General features: G+C 40.2%; 1 protein-coding gene across 1 annotated transcript in view; it reads right to left on the reverse strand.

The window, feature by feature from the left end:
- Positions 1–25613, reverse strand: part of Nek7 (NIMA related kinase 7) — a 135155-nt gene that overhangs the window by 22122 nt on the left and 87420 nt on the right. The window contains exons 4-7 of the mRNA XM_005348444.2: positions 22965–23027; positions 21276–21386; positions 8998–9106; positions 8030–8137 (exon numbers count right to left, since the gene is read on the reverse strand). Of these exons, the coding sequence (XP_005348501.1) occupies positions 8030–8137; positions 8998–9106; positions 21276–21386; positions 22965–23027 (391 nt within the window). The remainder of the gene's footprint in view (positions 1–8029; positions 8138–8997; positions 9107–21275; positions 21387–22964; positions 23028–25613) is intronic.

The following is a 25613-nucleotide window of genomic DNA, read 5'->3' on the forward strand; positions in this document are numbered from 1 at the left end:
AAAATTATATGAAAAATTGCGTGGTAAGAAAAAAAACCCGATATACTCTTTATTTAGAGCTGTTCTTTAGGTCAGCCATATGAGAAAGCTCAAGGAGAAACAAGTCAATTCGGGCCACTTTTTCTCAGAATCGGGACAAACTGCAGAAGAAAACGCCTTGAACATTCATTCCTTGCTGGGAAAACCAAAAAGGCACAAGTCATCTTAACCATAGTTTGATTCAAATACACAACCAAGAGACGAAGCATTAATTTCCATTTCTCCTTTGAACTTATGAGCCAGCCAGAAATGCTGTTGGCAGACCGAATGGAAAGAGATCAAATTTATTTCATTATTATGAGTCTAATCTGAGGTCACTGTGGGATGTCTGAATGCTAGATCAGTATTTCTTCTGCAAAAAAACATTTAGAAAATATCTGTCATCTGCGAGGCACACTTAATAACACTTGTGACACTGCAGAAGGAATTTCTAGCTCAGTGGATTTCTTCACTCCCCTGTTCCGGGCACCGCAGTCACTGTGTGTGTTAGGTGAGTGACTTAACAAATGTCTCAGGTGCTACCTGTGGTACACGCTGTTCTAGATCCTGGAGAGCCAGGAATAAACAGGGCAGCTCCTTAACGTTGTGGGGACCACAGCAGAGCCACACAGGCCTTGTTCTGAGGTGCTGTCTCAGACACTGTACTCCTAAACAGTAATGAGGTCTGCCAGGTCAGGCAAGTTGCCAAAGACAGGAGACTTGCCCAGGGCAATCTAGAATTTAAGCCCATTTAGCAGACAGTTACTTCATTAAACCGATGACCGTGCAATGTAACTGAAAATGTTTTTGCCTCCCCAAACCAAGGCAGAAGAGAAACTAGCATGAAAAGCTGGAAATTCAGGGGGCTGCACGTGAAAATTACACGATGCTACACTACTGTGGTTGTTTTAAATAAACACTTGTTATGGTGGCTGGGAGGTTAAATGTGCACAGTTTAAAACAGATAATAGCTTCTTCACAGAGCAATTACTTAAGTTGGGAAAGGACAGGAAGTTAAAAATAAACCAGCGGAAGCGGCCTCCAGGACTGTCTGAACATATGCTGCCTCTACGCTCCACACCACCCTGAACGATGCGAGGAGAGCGGCAAAGATGGACTCATGGAGAGGAGCCAGGAAAGGTGTGGAGAAAACAAGTGCGTGACCGCAGGTGGCACCTGGCACCAGACAGGAAGCTGTCTCACTGCCTGCTTCAGAAACACTAATTTTCTGAGCTGGAGGTAGAGGACGCATCACACTTGGAAACAGTGTGGGGAACACGCATATACACTCGAGAGATTCCAGTGTGAAATTCTGGTATCTGGCCCGGACAGTGGGCATGCGTTTACTCTGCTGACAACATCACAGGACCAGAGAGATGTTTGTCTCCATTTGAAAGATAAACAGAGTTCAGGCTGTCCTATGATACAGCAGCAGCATAATTTCTCCCCAGGGGTTTCAAGTATTTGTCTACTCTAGATACCAATGTTGGTACCTTCTAGTTAGATATAGAAATCTATTTCATTTTAGGGTATAGAACAATCACATGCAACAACTAAATTCACACAGAAAAATCCTCTCCACCTTCTCTTCTTGGGGATGTCCTGAAAGCATGCACAGCCGCATCTACACACCAGTGCATCTGTCACTGCAGCAGGCAGGAGCTCGCTGGGTCAGCGACAGTAAGTCCATACCACCTCAACTGCGTGCACAGGAGCACGCTGTGTGGTGGTGGTATTTGTATCTCAGATTAATTTTCCTAAGCAAGCTTCCCTCCTGTTGCTATTTTCTCCTCTCCTACATCCCAGTCCTTGCAAGGGAAGCCACTGAGAAGCATGTCTGTGAGAGAAGTGAGAAGCCCCTGTGGCCAGAAGAAACTTTTGGAAATAATTTAAAATACTACAGCCCCCCCCCCCAATAAAAAAGAAACCACTCCATTTTGAAAATGAAATGAAACCATTCTACCATTAAACCCCCTGGTTTTCACAATGGTGAATGGGCAGAAGGCTGGTCCTGTGATCTTCCTACTCAGTTTTACACTTGTTTGCATTATGACACCTGCCAAAGGGGACTCTACAGGTGTAAGATTATACCTGTAACAATACTGATCATCCTAGATGACCACAAAGAGATACAATAAAAGAGCAAGAGACCCGAGTATGAGGGAGGCTCATACTGTGGCCAAAAAATGGAAGCATTTTCTAGAACATGAGAGTGGCCTTGAGCCCAACAGGCGGTTAGCAAACAGGAGCCACAGTGTTAGCAGCACCAAAAAGCTGAATTCTGCTCCAGAAACTAGAGGAAACCAGAAACAAATGCTGTACCACAGCCACCAGGAGCACTGCAGATACACTCTAGTTAGCTCACCAAGATCCAGACTGGATGTGGTACCCATGAAATTGCAAAGTAATACATTCCTATTGTTTTTATCCCATTGAATTTGGAGCGGTGTGGGAGGCAGTGCTTTGTTGGGGATTCCTGCACTGTGTGGGGGAGTGGGAATTCAATCCCATGTGCCTCAGACTCACGCTACAATGAGACCCACACGAGACACCAAGGAGTACAGCAAACCATAGAGTGCTATAAAAACGCGTGGTATTTGAGAGCTCCCTCGACCACTTTGAGAAGGTGTTCTTGTTTGGGTTATCTTTTGGCGGGCGGCAGTAGGTAGGAAAGTAAGAGATGCCAATATACTCACTACAGGAAGAATAACACTTGCTATAGAAAAACCATGGCTTATGGTAATGGTGCGCTCTGGTTTGGCCATTCACTGACATGCATCTAAGTAACTGTACTTATCTCACAAGCTACTGAACTGAAGGGAAACTAGAAAACAGGGAACAGATCATATGCCACTTGGTCTAGACTTTTTGAAGGTTGACAAGTAAAACAACATTTATTCTAACTGGATAGATTGCCCAAATACTGTGCTTATCGTAAGAGCCAACTGAAGATCCACTGGGCAGTCTCCAAGGTCGATACTCAGGTTAGAAAGACAAAAATTCCTTTCGGCCATGCATGGCTTTTGTTTCATTCGCAACTATTTCCACTAGAAGAGTTCATTATTGGTTGTTTTGGGTGGCTACAGCCAAGTCACATAAATAAATAGGGCACCAACAGAAGACCAGATAAGGCATTTTTCCTTTATCTCTGTGCATTATTCCTGGGCTCTCCTTTCCCTGACACAGAGTGGGCTTGCCCAGTCAGTTAAGATAAGACACTTAGTAGTGGAAAGGTTTTGTGTCATAGTCAAGCAGGAGGCTTTAGTTAGCAGCCAGAGAGTGATCGCCATGCTCTCTCTGCCTTATGCAATCAAAGCCAAATGTTGAACTGAAGACAATATAGGACCGAGATTGCCTGAAATCCTGTTACATGAGGAGGGTGGGCCACTGAAGGCCAAGTGCAGGCTGCAAAGGACTCTGGGTGACAAGAGACACAAAATGCTCTGATGCAGAAACATATTTCATTCTTCCACATAATCTCACCCACACTAACACATTTAGTTCAACTCAGCCTGCTATGTAAAACCAGTCTCTAAGTCCCATTCCTTTAGCGCCTGTTCCTCAGGTCTCTGCCGCTGAATTTGATAGTGGAGAAAACAGCCATGAGTTCAAATGTCCCACAGCACCAGATGCTGAATTTGTTTTAATTTTCCCTAAGTCTGGAAGCAGCCAAAGTACTTCAGAACACAAGAAAACAGGGTATGTTTCACAGAAGATTCACAGGTAATGCACTGAAGATTAGGTGATTCCAGATTGGACAGAAAGCCAGAAAAATGCCACTAAGTACTGTTAGAGTGGGAACTAAATCTCTGAGAATAGCTCCAAACGAAGAAGCAAAGACCTACCCCTCTGCACTTTCCTCAGCACCAGGAGAGATGCAGCCATAAGTTAAACGACTGGCAGGCTGTAGAGAAGCCCGTGTGTGTTACTGCCCACTGGCAGCAGCACAAGAACCATACTGGGCCAACTTATATTTGATCAACTGAACTGATCAGACTCTGTCAGACTAATGTCTCCAAGTGGAATAACGGGAACTGGTGTGACAGCCCTGCAGATCTGGACTCATGGCAGGCCACGCAACTCATGAGTGAGTTATGCAATCAGCTCAACAGTTTGCGTTCAGCACTGTTTTAACTGAAATAAAAGAGAACAAGACCGAAACACTCTGCTCTTCGTAATAGAAAACGTGGGTCCACACAACCTCTGCTTCAGCACACTTGATTATGGTCCCATGGGGTCACAACTTTGTTGGGAGTTGTCCTTAAGCTGGATCAAGAGAGAGCTGTGTCTTTACCATAAAATTTTCAAGATGTGAATAGGTAACAGGTTTCCCAACATCTGTTACATCTGTGAAGTTGACAATATGAAAGAAAACAAGGTGAACTTCATAGGGAAGGTATAGTATTCTATATTCAGTCTCCCTCGATACACAGCCCTATCCATATCTGTAGCAAAGCACAAAAGGGAGATTCTAAATTCACGTATATAGCAGAGGGGAGGTAAAAGGAGACAGAACCTGGAGAACAGTCCACATTGCACCCCACAGAAGCGATCAACAGCCTTCTTAGTCCACAGATCCTCAGAGGGAAAGGGGAGCATTGCTGGCACAGGGATGAACCAGAGTCAGCTGAGCAGACAACCCCAGACATGCTTGACCTGAAGCAGATGAAGGGCACTCATGGCTGTGCCTGGGCAGTACAGTAGGAATACAATATGAATGCTTCCTAAACCTGGCACGACCTCTCCCTTGCCTGCCCAGGGAACCTGGAGCTCATCTTGCAGCTGCTTGTGAGCCTGAGAAGTCCCTGCCTGGGTTCTCTTACAAAAGCCTGTTCCTGATCCTTAGATGGCCAGTTTACCTCCCAGACAGGCCCGCCCCACTGCACACTTGTTAAATCTCCTCCACTTTCTTCTCAGCACATCAAGTTACCTCGTTGTTTTCTGTGCTTTGGATAAATACCCAAGACTTGTCCAATTCTCTCAACTATGGGTTGCACCCCTATAGGGGGGTCACATGATCAAATGTCGGGACCAAGGAAACTTGAGCAACATTTGGTTGTGTTTTCTGAAAGCACAACCAAAAGTCAATTAAAACTCGGCCCAGTAATGAAACCGAGGTGTTTCTGGCAGCTGAGCCCAGTAAGCAAGCACATGACAACCCTGCAACTTTGGTTCCAGATGCTCAAGCTGCACAACTGGTCCCATCCATGTGGTCACCCCTTGCAACCCGAGTGCTGCTGTAGCCTTGGTTCTGGACCCTCGAGCTGTAATCTAGAACATGAGTCCAGATGAGTTAACAAAGGGCCGGGACAGAGGTGCTCCAGAGCTGTGATTACACAAATCCAGGACTATCTAGGATGCTACGCTGTTTCTCACACTCAGAACAAAGTGGGGCTGGGGAAGGTATGCTTAATGAAGAAGGAAAGTAGAGTTGATAATAAGCGTGGGAAGTAAGAACTCAATTTCTGGTCCTCCTGCCTTCACTGGGACTACAAGCATGTACCATGAACAGTTTATGTGGTGCTAAGGACAGAATTCAGAGTACACGCTGGACAAGCACTCTGCCAACTAGTTACATCCTAGGGCCCCCCTTCTGTTGTTGATTTTTCATTAGGAATTGCATTAAACATCTTATTTATTATCTCAGTATAATTTAGGTCTAGTGTAAGCATGAACCATGTCCCAGACTTGGCTATCAGTAAAGCCAGAAACTGCAACAATATACAATAAATAAGACTGTTCTACTACATTCTTATTAGAAAAATAAATTTGTATGGGTGGCCATGTTTTCAATTACTTTCCATCCTCAACTATGAGAGGCAAATAAATCTGCTTCTAATAAAAAATATGTGTAATAGCAGAGGAATAATTCTCTAGAAGTAAAAATTCTGGGACCAACTTGACAACAACAAAAAGTGTGTCAGCATCTCTAGTCCCGCTATACTGTAGAAATATATTGTTAGCGGAGACATTTTCTCAATACTTATTTTCATTAGGCCCAACGATCATTAAGGCGGAGTGCAAACTTGAACCCGTTTCTCGGTACACTTCGTTTAGGAAACATGAACTTCACACCATTAGAATCTACATTGTGCACGAAAGGCCAGCAAGAATGAAAGAATTTAAAAGAGCAATGTTTTTTTTTCTCAGAATGAAAAAATTACTAAAGAAATTCATTCATTATGGATTCACCACCAAAGAGCCTTGTTTCTCCTCCTCACTGACTACAGTTTGAGAAGTGTGTCTCAGCGTCAGTAATCATGGCAGCAGAGTATATGTACATAACTGATTTGAGCTGATCTGATAAATCCTTACTGATTTCTTAAATCAACTAAAATTTGCTGTATTCTCCATATCAAACACTTTAGACTGACACATCACCCCAGTCTGGGGATGCACACATATGCTTGTCATTCCTATGTGGGGCCTTTGCAAAAAGTAGTAAGCTGCAGACTGAGTCCATCTCAAATTGTTCAAATTTGGACGTCAAGTTTTATGTATGAGGTCGGTAAGGCTAGATGGATAACTACAGCCTCCTCAAGAGTGGCTGCAAAATACATTAAACAAAACATGTGTGCACAGGCATGTGTAATATGTGTGTGTATGCATGCAACTATAAACTAGTGTTTCAAGTGAATTAATGGAAGGGTATTGTTATGACATGCCAACCAGGTGAGCAGCATAGAGTGATAGTTCTTTCTAGACATCGTCTACCACATTGACTACAAGAACTCAAACTCCTCAAATGAAACTTTATCAAAGGGTTAAGCAAATTTATTGACTTTTTATGAAATTTCATACCAAGTCTTTTGTGCCTAGAAAAGGTAATGAAGTTCTGTGAGCCAAGTGTGAAGCAAAGGGGGAAATGTTACAGTTCGGTGTGGAATCTTATGCTCCCCATAACTAATAAAGCTGAAATTCGGGGACGTGTCAGCGATTCCGCCACACTTTCAATCAAGCCAAACTCTGTGTGCAACACCAACTATTAATAAAGATAGACGACAGATTCAAAGGCACACAGAATCTTGGGGGAAACGTCAGAAATAAAAGCCTTTAAAAGTCTCTAACCAGTTGGTTATCTGGATGCTTGTTAAACTGGTTATTGAGTTTAACTCATTGTTCCTCACTGGCCCATTTAAAAGCTCCTCATTTCACATGTTACCAAGGAATTAGTGGCTTCCAAGGAAATCATGACAGCAAAGACAGACACAATTAAATTAAAGCTAATTTCTTTCAGAATTCACCCTTTCCTGTGTGTTACACGCACAGGGAGAAAACTGGGGCCTAAAGCACCTTGAGACGCCCTGCTTAAAACTTCATTTCAAGAGCATTTCTTCCAGGAATTTCTAAACAATTTTCTTGGCATTGCTGATACAAGGTTTCAGTTACACCAATTCTATTTTAGGTACAGAGGACATCAAAGTAATGTTAACTCTAATATGACCAATTGAGGAGGATTTCTTCCACTCTAAAGGGAATTTTTTTTCCCTTCTCATTTGCTATGGATCATCTTTAGATTTTCTTCCCTAGTTATCACAGTCGCATGTCCTTCGTATAAATAAATATATATGAATTATTATTACCTCTGGCATTTAAAAATGTTCAGTGAAGTCTTCCAAACTAGAGCTTCTTCATTAAGTTATCTCGCAATCAAATAAGATACAAGGCGCTCTCCATGGCAACAGTAAAAGTCAGGCTTATCAGTATTACTTTAAAAAAAAACCACTACAAACAACAAAAACCTCAGGGCCTGCTTGAGGTCAAATAAACAAGAGTATCGAAACAGTGTAAAAGGTAACAGGGAACTGCGGGCATGGCACCTGTCAGGAGCGGCTGATTTCCAGAACAGTTTTATAAAGAATGCAATCAATGCTGCAGAGCTGGCACCCCTGTTTTGAACCATGACCAACACACACACACACACACACACACACACACACACACACACACGCACGCACACACGCACGCACGCACGCACGCAACTAGCCAAAAACGATATTGCGTCTCTTACCTAAAGAATGTGCAGCTGTGGTTTTCGAGCTGAAAAACCGACCCAGCCCAAGATCTCCGAGTTTCACCACCCCAGTGGCTGTAATGAACACATTAGCTGGTTTTATATCTGCGAAGAAATGAAGAAATCAGGTGAAAGATGATGGAATGCTGAGCATTTGGAGGGAAATTTTATATTTGGAGAATAGATATTTACAATTAGAAGAAATCAAAATGTATATTAAATATGAAAGTCTGAACTATGAAATACTCACTATACTTTGAATGCTTTTCATATATTTCAAATTTTCCAGTCCTACAAGAATCCTCAATACACCTCCATGAAGGCTGCTAATAGCCATTTCCAAAGAATATTTATCAAAATTTAAGACGCAAAATAAATGCATGCCCCTTTATAACAAGTTTAAATAACATGCTACTGAAGATCAATTTATATATTTCTATCAGTTATAACATCATAGCTTAGCAGCACTGTGTGCACTGTATTTAAGATTAGACAGTTTTAGAAATCATAATTCCTGAAATAAATTGCTTCCTAATTTTTAGTACTCCGAAACCAGTGCATCGGTCACTTAGCGACTGTCCCTGCCCAACCACAGGAGTGATAATGAAGACTCCATAAGGACTAAGGCTGGAGACTAAAGCAATCTGTGTAGCCAGAGTACACCTTTCATCTAGAGAAGAAGCAAGCCCTCTTCCTCGTGTACATCCAGCTGCTTTTCCGCAGCTTAACTTGCTTTACCGATAAGACAAGCAAGATATTCAGAGAAGCCAAGCAAAACCATACTTTTCATTCTTATTTATAACCCAGTAGGGCTTTACTTATATAGACTTGTAATCTTAATAAACTATAATTTGGACATAAAGTATCCAAAGAAGAGCACTGCAGTGGATTAGACACAGGCTATTTTGAACTGCCTGACGGCTCACATGTCTGAAAACGATGCTACCGTTTCCTGCGCTTCTTACCTCTGTGCATGACTCTTCGGGAGTGCATGTGCTCCAGCGCACTGCAGAGCTGAACGAAGTATTTCCACACGGTCCTTTCAGGGATTAGCCTCTTTTGTTTCTTAAAATGCTGTTGAAAATATTAAAAAAACAATGACTATGAGAATTCAGATTTCCTAAAGTTGAATTCCAGCATTCCAAATCAGTAAGTCAGAAAAATATCAACTTTCATCTCCCCCATTACTAATTTTGAAAAAGCATGATTTCCTACACAGAAATGAATCCAGGAATTTCATTTGACATAATGTTTTACATTCCTTCCTACTTATGATTAGCAAAAGCCATGGAACACTACATCTCTGTTATATCCGACTACTTAAAAAAATACACCTATATAAAATGATTTATCTCAAAGTTCAAGAAAAGCTACAGGATTGAGAAATGAAGAAATATTAATGCAATGAGACTCATTAAAAGACAGTTCCTACTGGGTATGCAGCTCAGCTGCTAAAGTATGTGTTTAGCATGCACGAAGCCCCAGGTCCCATGCCCAGTGACACAAAAGTGAGCATGGTTTTGGAGAAGTGCAAGCCAGCACTTGTGAGGTGGGTGCCTGAAAGCAGAAGTTCAAGGTCACCCTCAGCCAGACAAGGAGTTTGAAACCTGCCTGGCACGTAAGATTTTATCTTTGAAATCACAACAAAAAAAAAATGGGAAAACCAAGGACAGTTCTGCTTCAGACAAATGTCTTCACTGCAGAATCCTTCTTAAATACGGAGCTATCCTGGCGACCTGAAATGCTGTAATTTATTAAAAATTAAGTGAAGGTATTTCTCTAAAATGTTTCCATGAGTAAATCCACTGCACTTTCAAAGCTAAACCTGTCCCTTGAATGAAGGAAGCTACACTCTGGAGAGTTAGACTCTTAGAGGAGAGTTGAGACAAACAGCAGCGAGTACCAGCAGGCTGTGCAGGAGACAGTGGGTCACAGATTGGCAGGGACATTGTTAGAACATCCACAAGCCATGGCTACAGAGCTCGTCCATTGTCCTCTATTAAATCTGTTAGAGACTAGGATTGCAGCACACCAAGAACCAAGCTCTCAGCTCCGCTGGATATTCTGTATATAAGCATCATTTTTTCATAACAGAAGTGTAGTGGGTTGCTTATTGGAAGATATTTATAAATTACTCACATGTAGAAACAGTGCCTTTCAATGGATTTTCCCACAAAGCTTTCAGACAATTTTATCTGTGTGAAGTGTGTGTACTTACAACACGTCAAATTTTAAACCTCTTCTTTACTGTATTTGAAAACCACATTAGGAAAAGTTTGACCATTTTTGGTATTGAATACAAAGGAACTATATTTGAGAAAGTGATGAAAAACCCTAGCCCTTATGATTTACACCTGTGGCCAGGTGAGGTCTGGCTGAAAAGGCCAAGCTACAAGAAAACCCCTGGTGCCCTCCCTTCTCCAAAGGCAACAAATGATGCCCCCACCCCACTGTGTCCTTCTGCTACAGCAGAAAACACTTTTTAAAAAAAAAAAAAATGTTACTCTTTCCCAAATAAGACATTTAAAAATCAATTATTCTGAAATTGCATTAGCAACTGAATCAGGACCCTTATATTCTAAATGGCCAGGTAATAGTAAAGATGCACCATGGTCTTGGTAAACATTGAGAGATGCTCATATTGTGCTCCAATATGCAGGGTTTCTTTTCTGGCACACTGTGTCAATATCAGTTTTCGCTGGAAGGGGACAATGCTGAAAATTCAGTTCTTCACACATAATTTTCCTTGAGACTTGGAATGCATCCAAATAAAGCCTGTGCCTGGGCTCCCCCAATGCCACATTAACATATCAGAGGACTGTTTGATGCCAACAGGAAGATGGGCACTGGGTCTCTTTTCATTCAAAAATAAATATACTGTAACATGTAGCCATCAGAACATGTAGAAAAAAACTTAATGTTTTAACAGGTCTAAATTCATTTTAACTATAATCAACTTACCAGTTTATTATTTTAAATAATTAAAATTGAGATTGTAATAGAATTACATCATTTCCCCATTCCCTTTTCTCCCTTCAAACCCTCCCATGTACTCCCCATGCCCCTTGGTTTCTTTCAAATTCATAATCTCTTTTTTTAGTTGTTGTTGTTGATGTGTGTGTGTGTATTTATTTTTAGTCTCATTATAAAAAAGACAAAATATAAAAGGCACTGGAGAACACTGGCCACAAAATGCACATTCGGGAGCATGTACACAGGTTGAGAAGACCTGTTTCCATGTTTTATATTCTTCTCTGACACTGCTCCTTATAACAGATTAAAAGCAATGAAAATGAGCTCATGTTAATCTCATGTTACACACACAGACTGACCTGGCAAGGCTCAGGTATCTTACTAAGGGTCACTGCAGAATAACCTAAATTTGACGATCAGCATATAAAGTCTGATTATACTACGGGTATTGCTCAATTTCTGAAATGTCTACTTAAAGGCTTGGGCTTGTCAAATATTCTTTAAATGCAGGGAGGGCTGTTGCGAGTTGAGGAAGCCAACAGCTAGAATGTTGAAGACCTGTCTGTTCTCATGGTGGCACTGTTGCCTGCCTCCTAAAAGAGGGGGAAGAGCAAAGCAGGGAACCCTGGACTAACTTTTCACACTGGAAGGTTACAGTATTCCACTTACTGGAATGTACATTCCTCTTTCAAAAGGCAATGCAGGAGGGCATCACTTCCAGAGCCTCTGCTTTCTGAAAGCGAGGCATCCCTGTAGTAATACTTTATTCCATATTATAAAGCATCTAATGCAAAATATAAGACTTAAAATTATGTGCATAGACAACAATTAACACGAGGGAAGTTTCTAAAGACTAGTATCAATAAAAATATTTACATGAAAGGTTACATTTGTGGCATTTTTATCATGTTCATGCTATGCAATAAAATGTCTTTAAAGCCAAAATAAAGTCTGTGGACAAAAGTTGTCCCTCAGGCTTAATGGATCACTTGGACATAACTTTTGTTAGGGTTTAGTATTTTTATAAAAAAGGCTTGCCTTGAAATAGTGCATGTATAATCTACCACCATTAACAGCACTCATATACACACTGGATTGTAATTCAACAGAAATACTAGATGCAACAAAAAGCTAAGCAAGTTACAAGCTTAAACACAAACATGAGATCACATTATTGTTTCACTGAGTATATAAAAGTTTACTCACACCTCACTGAGGTGAGGCCAATTTACCTGCTACAGCACATTGACATTGCCACCGAAGTGACTTTCATCGCTATGAAAGACAAGCGGTACAAGTAGCCTCCATTTGAATTCTAAGAAAATATATCTTAATAGACACCTTTGTTTTTAATCGTAAAGTATCCTACAAATAGAATGCTTAACACCAGATCCATGAATAAAGTAGGCTCTGAGTAGCTATACTATTCTTTGAACTCAGGGCAAACTTGGCTCCTGCATGCTAGACACTGGAGCTCAAGTACACTGTTCATTTCTCAGGGTGCAGCTCTAGGATCCTCAAGAAATTTCTGGAAAAGCCTCAGTGAAATTCCTCAGCATACATTCATTGACAGAGAAAAAATAATTCTGCCTTAATAGCCATGGCATATAAAAATATCTAAGCCTGTAGTTACGTATGCTAATCTTTATCAAGAAAATTTTCCTAGGGAAACATCTGGGATTCACAGGGATAGTAACGTGGGCGTAGGCTATTTTGGTCCAAAATCAGCCACTTGACTGTCACCTCAAAACGTCTTTTTATTTTGACAATGGGCCCCACAATTACGTAGCTGTTGACTGAAATCTACATAAAGCAACTTTAGAAATGTATTATGCTGGTTAAATAGTAAAATCAACAACAGGAAGTGATTTATGTTAAATACAAGGAAGCATTTCCTACTTGGAACTACTGTCAAATGTTTAAATGGGCCTCTAACAATGCACACCTGTGTTACAACAAAATGGACTATGAGGTTTGACAATAATTAATCATGTGACCTTAAGCAAGCCACCCAATAATGTTGGCCTGTTTCCTTGATGCATTAAACAGAATTTGGACATGATTGTCAAAGCCCCTGCCATCTCTAAATACTGTCTCTGGGTCAACAATTTCAGTAGCAAATAACACATAAATATCCATTTGGCACATTTTCACACTTAAAAACAGTAAGTTTACAGGTCTGTCATCCCTCTCAAATTTCTGTTAGTAATAAAGTAACAAACAGGGCCAGAGATCCTAACAGGTTCACTTACTATGCACATGCTCTCATGTGAGGCGATGGCAGGTAGATTCCTTTACGAGGACCTTGTAATTAGGTCAAATATTTACCATCAGCAGGGATGTTATATCTCCAAACACCTTTGTAATTACAATGTATTTCTTTTTATAAAATGACATTTTGTGGTTATTATTGCAAAGAATTAAAGGCAGAGACTGGCTACAGAAAAGACAAATTGCTTTTGAATGTGTAACTGGCCTGTTCTGTGCACACACACACACATACACACACACACGCGCGCACACACACACACACACACGCACACACACATACTCAGATATACAACTACTTGCTATACACAGATGTGGGAGAATGCTGTGGGTAAACCACCTATCGACTGGCATTTCAGTACTACACTAATTTCAGTATTACACCAAGAATGTGTCCTCTTGATGGTTAAGAAGAGGCTCAGAGACTTCAGTTTGATTTCTAAGATGCACAGCATAATGGGCCTGGCCAGTAGGCACTCACTGAACACACCCTTCTGGCATCTCACTTTCCTCCCTTTGACAGAATATTTTCTAACCAAGTCACGATGTTCTTTCACCTATAGGTTCTCTTCTAAACACAGGTATATCCACACCAGGAAAATTTCTTCAGGATATTTTTTTTAAAAAAAGAATAATCACTAAAGCATTTAAAAACATAACACAAGGGATGACTCCTACATTGCAGGTGAGCAACTCTTACGAGAAGGGACCTATGACTACAGCAGCTTCCATGCAGTCCCAATGTTTCACTTTATACTACATAGAGTGGTCTATATAAAGTTAGAGTTTTAAAAAACAGAATTCAGGCATAGTGGCACACACCTATAATGTTAGCAGTTGGGAAGTAGAGCCAGGAGGATCAGGAATTCAAGGTAATCTCCCAGTCACACAGCAAGTTTGGGACCAGAATTAGCCACAGAAAATCCTATCACTAGATAAATTATAATTCTTAAAAAAAGGAAAAATTAATCTTCAGTATGATGTGGACATACAAAATAAAAACATTTGTCTCTGTTAAATTAGACTAGATAAGTATGAGATAGTTGTTTTAATTTTTTGTATGACCAAAGAAACCACAACAGAGCCACAAGATGGCAAGTGGAGAAGCTTAACACAGAAGAGGCTGAGTTTGTAGGCCCCATCTCTTCCCAGAGTTCCAGCAAGGACGTGCTAGGTAGTTTGCCCAAGTGTCTCTGGGCCACTGCCATTGATGCCTCCCAACATTAGGAACCACGGAAACACACAGTAAAGACTTTCTACATAACCTTCGAGTTACATCACAGACTACCTAACAGTCTTGATGGCATATCATTTTCAGTGTCAGGAAATTCTTAAGTTCTGCACAATTTTGCTATGAAACTAGACAATTATAAGAAAATACATGGAATGTTTCACATGTTACCCTGCTCTGTAAGAACCCTGCCATACTGTATACACTGAGCTAATGCATACGATATATGCACAGGTGTTTACAATTATTGGAAGACTTCATTTGGCATCACTGGCAAGGGCTGGTGGCCTGATAGGCACTGCAACTGCAGCCACAGGCTGAAATGGGAAATGTGGATATCCCGGTATGCACAGAAAATCAGCCCTATTAGAGAGAGATGATGCTACTGGGAGGACCTCATTGTTGTAAGTGTGCAAAGGTCAAGTATAAAAGGCACTTCAAAATGGCCGCACTTCCAGTACAACCTTTACATTTAGATAAGTCAAACAAAAACAGTCAGTGTAAAACAGTAACTCAACTAAGTAAGTAAATGCATTTTTTAACTTTTAATCTGTGAAGATAACAATTACTGTAAACATGGCTGATGGTCTAGCTAATTTATCATTTTGTGATAAGGTGAATTATAAGGTTTATCTCACTCCTTTCCCCTTGACATTTATTTCTAAGCTGGGTGTGGGGGTACCTGTAACCCCAGGATTTAGGAAGTGGGGGCAGGCTAGAGAGTTCAAAGTGAGCTTGGGCTACTTAGTGCGATGTTGTGGCCGCTGATGGGTTGTCCATGCTGCAATGAACAGCCCACACTCACCTGCACAAAGTCAACACTAATCACAACCGGGGCTTTGAATACAAATAATAAAAAAAGAGGAGGTGAGTTAGGAAGATGGTTTGGTGGGTACGATGGGGGGAGCTGAAAGGATGGAGTAGGAGGAAGACTAGCTAAAAATACACTGTGTAAAGTCCTCAAATAATAAAACTAGTATTTTAAAAATTTAAATAAACAAAAGAAACAAAATATTGCTTCCAGATTATCATCATCATCAACATCATCATCATTACTATGTGACAGATTACTTTGTACAGATATAATTAAGCTTCCCAGCCAGCTGACTTTGAGTTAACCCATAGGAACATTAATTCTGAACCGGCTTCACATAATCTGGTGAGCCCTAAGTCAGAGAGACTCAACCAGAAAGACTCTCCTGGCTTAGTCTGTGAAAGGATCATATGACAGAGGAAAGCAGGGGCCTCTGCAACTGAGGATGGCTGCACGGTGGCACTAGTGACTTTAATCATATGGCTACAAGGAACCAAATTCTCTGATAGTCAGGGAGCATACGAGACACACACATGCAAAGGGAAAGGCCCACAAACAGAAACAGTACCAAGGAAGATGACAAGCTATGACTAAATGCATTAGAAATAAGAGCCTCAATTAATTGGTTGGAATAATGACAACCTCCAGTCTATATATATTCTTTTGAATTATATGTATTGTATACTTTACTGAAAATATTTTTTGAAAATAATATTCCTCTCATCCTTAGACATAGTGTTGTGGTAAGACATTTGCTAACTGCTAGACTTCTGAGCTTCCCCTAAAGAGATTAATTACATACAACTGTGTTGTACTGAAAGGGCAACAAAATACAGGTTTTAAAAATATAAATATATATTTACTTTTTTCTATTGAGTTGACTTTCAAACATACACTATAAATTTTCATTTACACTTACGTCAGTTCAATGAATGGAGTATATTTTGCAAAAGGGGTTATAAAAATTTAAAAAGTATTGTAATGATACCATTGACAAGCATAAACAGAACTCTTGTTCATGTATTCAGTTAGTTTCATTCCTTTACATTTGTCATATTTCCTGACATTTCAACAGTGAAATAAGCACACAGGGCTCATCACACGATGGATTATATAAGAGTTCCATCCGTCCACAATAGAAAAAATATATACCAACGGCATGACTTAACTGAACTCAAATTTTTCCTAAGACCATTTTATTTTAGAGTTTGTGATTACAGCTAATGAATAAATCTATGATGAAAAAAAATCCCAGACTTCCTTTTATCCTCAAACTCAACTGGGAAGTATTTCATCTGACCACAGCCTCAGGTAATTCCTTTGTCACTAATTAGAGAAAGACTGAATATTTCAACTATAAATTGCTTAATTATATTTGTCAGTCTGCTCTAAACCAATTAATTATTTACTTGCGAGAATCTTTGATGCAATGCTATCCAGAGGTTCATCTCTGGAATAAAGACCAGGAGCTATATATCCGTTTCTAACCCAATTAGGCTGAAGACTTGAGAGAGAGTGAAACACAGTGGTACTGCATGGTGATTTTACGACACTCTAAACACAATGCAAACCTTCATTGCTGCCTTTGTGAAGTGTTAAGGTTAAGCCACTCTCATGTTCTTGCACGAAAGAAGATCCTGGGCCATTATCCTTTCATAATGCCTATAAAACTGGGAGTTTAGAAAACAACTGTGGAATTTTTAGGAGCCTCCACCCATGCCCCTTTGTGCAACTGCTGCAGCAGAAGCCTCTTCTATCATGCCAGCAGGTCACTCACTAATGGAGCAAGTCCAGAAGAGACCAAGTATAAAGTATAAAGTAGGAGGAAACTGCCACCCATGTCGCGTACTGGCCCTGGGAACAGGAAAGTGTAGCCAAGCTAACAGAACCAACTGCTATACGGGATGTGGAGCTCCAGGCACCTCCCTAACAGCGGACAGCCTAGTGAAAAAAGAGGACACAGTCTGATCAAGGAAACATTAAGTAATGAACAAATGAAAATATCAATAAAATGATGCATGCAAAATCACTATGGAATTGCATTACTAAATGCTGGGGAAGACTGGTCTCCAGAGGAATAAATGCATATCTCTAAATACATTTATATATAAATGCATCTTTGAGGTCAAAGGGAAAGGCTTGAGGAACTGGTATCTGTGAAGGGCTCAAGGATATAGAGATAGAAAGTTGACCAGGAATGAAGAGGGGGTGCCCTTTGCACACGGAACTGCATACATGACACAAGAGGATGAAACACTAAAACAGTCGAGGAACTGACTTCCGCAGAGACTATGGGAAAAGCAAAAGCTGGATTCTGCAGGAGACATTTAAGTGACCACCCTGGGCCAGGCACTCTTCCAGGGACATGGAAGGTGGACACACAGAGTGAGAGTCTTTCCTTGGAACACAGACTGCCATACAATCCAGTGTTCACCATCATTAAGAAATCCTGGAAGGATCTGACTGCAAGCAGGGGGCTTTCTTATTTTTCCAGGACACCCAAAAACTGATGAAAAAATATAGACTTGTAGAATGGATCCTGGTGAATGAATTGAAGGGCTCTCACTCTGAAGAGAGATGGCTAATTTCAAACTCCAGAAAGAAAAAGACAGTGGATAAGCACAAAGTTTAAACCATATAGAGGGGAACAAACATAAATGTATATGTAATTGTTGTAATCCATAATAAAATTCTACTCAGAAGGAACCAGAGGAGACCTTCGAGTCAGATCATTCAAATTTATTACATTATTCCTCTGAAGGCAACACGGAGATATGGTCAAGTCTGAAATAGCATACTGAAACACACACACACACACACACACACACACACACACACACACACACACACACACAGATATACCTGGGATCCAAAGTGATCCACCAGGAAGTAGCAATTCAAACTTACTAGTCACAGCTATTTTGCTGAAGATCTGCAGGTTTGACAATATGACTTTCATGTTTTAGATCTGAGATCTAAAGGACCTGGAACCATCAGAAGGTCTTATACTTAGACTACACAAACACTGCCAGAACCCACCAGAAAGCAAGTATCATCCAAAAGCTTACACGCTAACTTACATGAGAGAGGAGGACAGAAACTCTAGAATTCACCAAAGTACAATAAATTGCCATGCTCACAATTTATGAGGAATTGAGTGATACCGCTAAAAAATTCCCCCTGTAAAAAGTCCACTACATCATACACATCTGCAAACTTTAGTCAGAAGCCTCAAGAGCACAGCAAGGATGGCTCCATCTGTCTATAGGAGTACAACTCATTCCACATAGACTTCTGGTGTTCTGGATCCCCCTTAGAGAGAAAACTTACTCTTTCCCACAGCACCGCCAGCTCAGTAGTTACAGAAAAGTAGAAGAAAAGAAACCTCACACCTAAAAGTTCAAACAGTTTTATGTAAGCTGTAGTCATTTGTAAAGACAGCTTCCTTTTGTATGTTCAAACCGTTGGAAGGCCAGGTGGTCCACTAGAAGTGGGCATAGAAGACATCCTAATTTCCTTTTAAAGCTACCACTATAAAGTTTTATTACTCCTTAACTTGCAAAGAAATACTTTGGCAGTTGGCAGCTTAAGTAAGTGGTGGGAAGTCCCTGAGCCAGAACATCAGATAACTGGTTGGAAGGGATTCACTTTAAATGCTGTGCTTAGGCAGCTCCCACGAAGTAATAACATTGCTCTTTTTCTCCCCCTTCCTGTGCTGGGAATCGAATGGGCTAGGCAAGTACTCTATCACTCATCTACTCCCCAGCCCTTCTTACTTCACCTCACACAGTGAGTGCTGAAACTAGGAAACACTAGCCAAGTGTCCTTAATTTACAGAATCTGAGTGACACAAGTGACCGAGGTCTATAGAGAAGCCCCACTCAGGAGAAGAGTTCTTAACTATTGGACACCTTGATCTGAAAATCTAGAAATGAGATGTAAGTCATGACACCATTCTTTTGAGTGGATGGTCAAGTACTTGCGCCTGATAGTCAAAGGAATCCTGCTATACAGGATCTTTAAGGGCTATCAAAGGAAAACGTGTGCATTAGTGTACTTAACAGACCTAATTTCCAGAGGCCTAGCTCTGCTATGTGCTAGCAATGGTACTTTCTTATGCTCTTAAAGTGCTGCATTTACTTCCCAGGATCCTGGCAAGGATTAAAGGAGTATGTTTGGCACTCTCCATTCAATATCCAGCAACAGATTATTAGCGATTTACCAGACTCTGCTAGTCCAAAAACTCAGTGCACAAGCTGACACTACCCAGACCCCCTCACGGAAACAGAACTTGAAATCACCATGGAAACCTGCCAGGAAACCAGAACATCAAGTCCACCTACAGCCAGGTTACCCTAAAAGTTTCCACCCAGGGTATCCCTAACTTTTAAGCCCCTTTACTTCTGCAACGCTGTTACTCCTCTTCAAGCCTTAAGTCTCAACCAAAATGGAGGCAACAGTGGGTGATTCCTTGACTTTAGAAGGGTCTAAATTACCTCACCACCTTTGTTTTTCTTCTTTGGTTGGTTTGATTTGTTCCCACACTGTCTAATTTGCCTTCCACAATAACAGAGGCCTAGCTGGCACTGCCATTTAAATATAGGCTATCATGTAGCCTGTCTTGTTGTAGGAGGAGCCAACAGCCAGCTAAAACCGTCTGTGACAGTCTGGGAAAAAAAAAAAAAAACCCTCAGGGTCAGTCAAGTATGCTCATGGGTAACTTCCCCTTGAGCCAATTGGGAGCCGGTCTCAGTGCCCGAGACTGAGGACACCATGACATCAGATGGCCAGAGCCAATAAAGGAGAGACAACACAGGTTCCAGATGACACCAATCCTTAGGTCCTGGGAAGGGGTGTATAAGTTTACCTAAAGTCCCCAATAAATGAGTCTGCTCCGTCACTTCCCTGACTCCCAGAGTCTGTGTCGTTGACTCTGCACCATCTTTCCCCTACCACCCAGGGTACGGTAGTGGGAGGCAAGCAACATCTTAGAGAGAAATATGTCCGTGAGACTATATCAGGGGACTGAAGCTGAACATGAAACACGATTTTAAGATCTGGATGAACATAAAAGGATTTAATCACTGCAATGTCCCTGTGAATTATATTTTAGAGAAAGTGGTGCAGAGAAGTAACATACACAAGGATAAGCAGTTTCTTAACTTACTCTCATTCAGTGGTTTCTATTACTGCAACTCAACATAAACCCAATTAATACGCTTTTAAGGAAAAACGCGAAACAGCTTTTCAGTCAGACAGACATCCAAATTCTTCTCTGAGGAGGCCTCTCAGCTCAGCTTCTAAGCTGCTCTTAGATTTCTTTCCTTTATGTGTGTGTCTATGTGTGTGTGTACACAAACACACAAACACATGGATTGTGTGTTTACACGTGAGCAGCGGTGTGTATGTCTATGTAAAAGTTGGAGGCTAATATCTTCCTCAACCATTCCCTATCTTCTATTTTGAGACAAGGTCTCTCACTGAACCTAGAGCTCACCAAAACAGCTCTACTGGCAGGCCAGGGAGTTCCAGGGACCCCTCTGTCTCCACTGCTGAGAGCTCCGATAACAGGCACCTACTCTTGCGCCCGGCTTTGTACATGAGTTCTGGAGATATGCTCTCAGCTGCTCATCCTTGTGTGGCACGCACTTTAATAATCAAGCTATTTCTCCAACGTGGAATTTCTTTCTTCCCCCTTTCCCTTAGGTCCGAAGACAAAGGATCAAGACTACGCTGCTCCTGAGTCACAAGCTGAAACACTCCAACTTCAGAAAACAAGTGGCTATTTCCAACTGATTCGGGTGCATTTAGAAATGTAAGGTAATTTAGGTGAAGTTTGCTAAGTCAACTTCATCACCACTTCCATCCTTCCCACCCGCCATATGCCAATTGTTACAGCGAGGTCTTGAAAGCAGCTACCTCGGTACACATTCCACAGAACAAACGCCCAAACTTACCTTTATCATTCTGGAGAGGTCACCGGCATCTGCTAATTCCAAAACTATGTTCAGCTCATTATCTTCGATGAATGATGCATAATATTTAATTACATTTGGATGATTGAGTTGCTAAGGAAAAACAGCAGAAATCAAAAAGTTTTATTTTAAATTGTAGTAAAGTTTTTAATAATTTTAATTTAGCTACGGCAACTCATTTTCAAATTGCAAATATCTTGACAGCATATTTTTATGATAGTCAATTTTAAAACACATAATTATTCAAAGTAAAACTAGATATGAATAAACTTATTTTAATATTTTATTAGATATAATAAATGATGTACTCAAGACTTTTTAAGTACTGTGATGACTAGTAGGCATATAAATAAATGCAGTAAGTGAATGCTAGAATTGAATCATTAATTGCTCAAAATTATATCCTTCAAAGTGAGAACTGTCATACAAGAACATCCGGCTGTAAAAGTGTCTCTTTATGCTCTTTCTTTTAAAATGAGAGCTGTTCCTAGACAGCTCGACTGCTCAATACCACAATTAACACTGACTATAGAGTAACTAGATACTGTTCTACATCAAGAGATAAAAACATGTGGAACCTGTCTATGGGAGTCGACTGAGATCATCCCTAAGAATACAATCTCACCTTGTAGAAATATACACAGTAACCACATTAACAACTTTTCTGCTCAAACTTTAAACAAGTTTAACACAAGACATAATTTCTCAAAGAGAAATTCTCAAAAATTTCTTTATATTCAAGTTTTTATTCTGTACTGTTCATACTGATACTATTTCTATTTTTAAAAAGTGTGTGTGTGTATGCGCGTGCACGCGTTTGTGCGCCTGCGTGTGTGTGTGTGTGTGTGTGTGTGTGTGTGTGTGTGTGTGTGTGTATACATGCGCGTATGTGCGTAAACCAGTCACTTCAAATGTGAAGAGTGGAAAAGCAGTTTTGAAATACTTTGGTCAAAGCTGACATGTTAAGAAAAAGTGCAGATGTACAAAACCCCACGCTTTTGCTTTTCTTTAAAGAGAAGCTCTTATTTCCTAGCCCAGGCTGGCCTGGAGCTCAGGTTCTGCCTGTCTTGACTTCCCAGGTGCTGGGATCACAAGTATGGGCCATTGTACCTGATTGAAAACAAATAAAAAATACAGCAAAGGCCATTCTGTAAAAGAATGACTGTCCCGGGTACTGGAACCTCGTCACACTCTCGGGTGGACAGGGAACTGAATGTTGATTCCTGGCACACTCTCTCTGTTCACTTTGCCTACGTCCACAGAAGTGAGGGTTTTCAAAGTTCATAAATGTGAAGCATCTGGGTTCGTCCAGGCTCATGTATGTGCATGACACACCATGACGAGACACCATTATGCACTTATATTACTTAACAAGTAGGATAGGCTTACACAGAATGTTCTACAAAAACAGTTCTCCAGTGTTTATGACTATAGACCTGTTCTGCTTTGAAAAAGTGGACTATACCTAATATTTTGATTTAATTATTTTATCATAAATCAAAATTATATCCTCCAAAACATACATACTCTTAATTTGTGCAGTGTTATTTAAAACCAGTGTGTCATCAAGCAAGCCTTAAAGATTGTTCTACTGTGAAATATGACATTTTGATAAGTCATTTTATCAACACGTTCAGAATTTTAATAAACAGACCATAGGTCATTATTTACCTTAAGGAGATCTATTTCTTTGATACAATCAGCACGTGCTTTGGCATCCATTAAATCAAATATCTAAAAATGAAGTTTAGAATCATTTAATAAAATAGTGGCCTATACTTTAGCCAAACATATAAATTCATAATAACGCATACTCTGTGTGTGTATATATACATATACACATACATACATACATATATATGTATACACATAGAGATAAAACTTTTATTTGCAATTATTTAGTGTGAAGGTCCATAAGAACTTTATCTTATGTTAATGCAAAACAACAACAAAAACCTTAGATGCCTTTCCTCTAAACGCAAACAGCTGGTTATATACTCACAGAGATCTATCTGCCTCTTTCTCCCAAGTGCTTGGATTAAAGACATGTGCCACCATCACCCAGATGCAAATCTTTTTAACTTGGCAAAGAATACTGACACCTCCCAGTAGGTGTTGCCCTTTTTACTATAACCTTACCCAGGAAAAGCTGGCTGCAGGTCAGAGACAAGGAGGGAGGCATGGAGCTTGCAGTGATATGATTACAGTCACACCCGGAGTAAGACTGAGGCTGGAAGCCTGTGTCTTTCTCTAGCTCCACAGCCGGTGACTTCTCACACTGCCCTGGCCTGGTCTAAAGTCTAACACTCATAGATGACTACCAAGTAATTATCTATGAATAATGTGTGTATAAAGTGCAATGTTGGAAACCTATAAAGGGAACCCCCATGTGGGGAAGGGCTAATATTAAAAGTAGAAAAAATTAGTGGCTTCTACCAGCCAGAATGAAAGACATCTGACTCATAGACATGACTTTCTGATAAGGGCACATAATTACAGTTTATATTAAAAGAACTTTTAATAGATATCCTTCTAAATATTTAAAGCTGTACAGGGCTCTAATTTTCTCATATTTAAATAAAACGAATATAATAGAACAGTGGTCACTAAGGTTAAGAAGGGGGTGGAGTTGGATATGGAAAACAAGGTACAGTTATATAACAAGTGGAGATTCTGCATGTTCTAGAGTGCACACCGCAGATGAAGATTATAAATATTAACTCACTACCTATTTCTTTTAAGGAGGAACTAGGAGAGGGGTGCTTGTAGCTCCCCAACAGTGAGAAGTGACAGGAATTATGCTGCTCTGATCACCACATATTGCACACATGTAGTAAATTATTAGTGTACGCCATAAAGATTTACAATTATGCCTCAATTAAAAACAGTAAAAAAATCAAATGAGGATATTAATTTAAAAATTTAAGATAAGCATAACATCTATAAACCTCTAGACTAAAGAACTGAAGCTCAGCCTGTTCCAATTTACTGTAGCGATTCACCTACTTTTTATAGTAAAAACGGGAGCTCAGAGTAGCAGAAGAGAGAGGAGAAAGAGTTCAGTAGAGGGCAGATGGGGTTTTGCCAGTTGTCAAGTTGCTCTCTATATGAGGTTTTGGTAGAGAGATGAAATAGATTGGATATAAATGGAAACCAAAATCAGGAATGAAAACAAAACAACTAATGTTAACCTATATCCTGTGTCACCCTTATTGAAGAGAACAGGAACATTATGCACTAAGTTCCAAGTAATCCTCAACTAAAGTTTTTAGCCAGTCTGGGATACAAAAGACCTTGTCTATAGAAATTACACACACACACACACACACACACACACACACACACACACACACACATGCACACACAAATGAGCACCAATAGAAATCATAAATTCTCGCCTAATCATGAAGGCTGATGCCATCCTCAGAACCAGGGCTTTAGGCCCTGAGATAACTGAACCTACTCAGAAAAGCTGGCATATGGGATAATTATGGGATGCCTATGGCAAAACTGCCCAAGAGGAGGAGCAAGGAGAAGGGTGGCCTCAGGAATTAAAAAGACCTAAATCCACAAATCTAGAGACTCATAGAAATAATCTCAATAACCAACGCCTCTTAGATGGGAGAATATTTGAGAAACAAGAACCTGAGAGTGTGAAGCACAATGCCTTTAGAAAATCCTGCACACACACATATGCACACACATGTGCATGCTGTACGGAAGGCATGTTTACTCCGTTCATATTATACTTCAGCCAATTTAGAATTGTAAGCGGGGTTTTATTTTTGACTGACTATATCAGTATCAAAGATTGCTCTTTAAATCCTGCGGGGGAATCCTCTTCGCTGGCACACTTAATGTGACAACACGTTCTGAACCAAATATATTTACAAATGCATTTAACTGGAAATGCATATCTTATCTTTCTTTAGTCTACATGTCAAGACAAAAGGAAAGGCTGGGTCTCTGGAATAAGGCATTCCCACCACAGACTCAAAGCCGCCTGGTGATTTAATGAGCAAGGAAAAGACAAAAGGAAAGACAAAAGGAAAAAAAAAGATTTCTAGTTTTGTAAAACAAAAACCACTTTTTACATAACACACGAGTACAAGGAAGGCTTCAAGGAGATATTATTTTCAAACCAAATTTTCATTGGGCTTCAAATTTTATTTTATTGTTGGTTAGAACCAGTTATTAGTTGTTGTTAAGTAAGTAATGGCTGATAAATTCTTGATATTCTCTGAATCATTTTTAAAAGAATTTCTCTGTCATTTTCGAATTTTACCCAAATTACTCATAACTTATAAAACTCAAAAGTTA

Source organism: Microtus ochrogaster, chromosome 6 (genome assembly GCF_000317375.1).
Source record: "Microtus ochrogaster isolate Prairie Vole_2 chromosome 6, MicOch1.0, whole genome shotgun sequence".
Taxonomy (NCBI): domain Eukaryota; kingdom Metazoa; phylum Chordata; class Mammalia; order Rodentia; family Cricetidae; genus Microtus; species Microtus ochrogaster.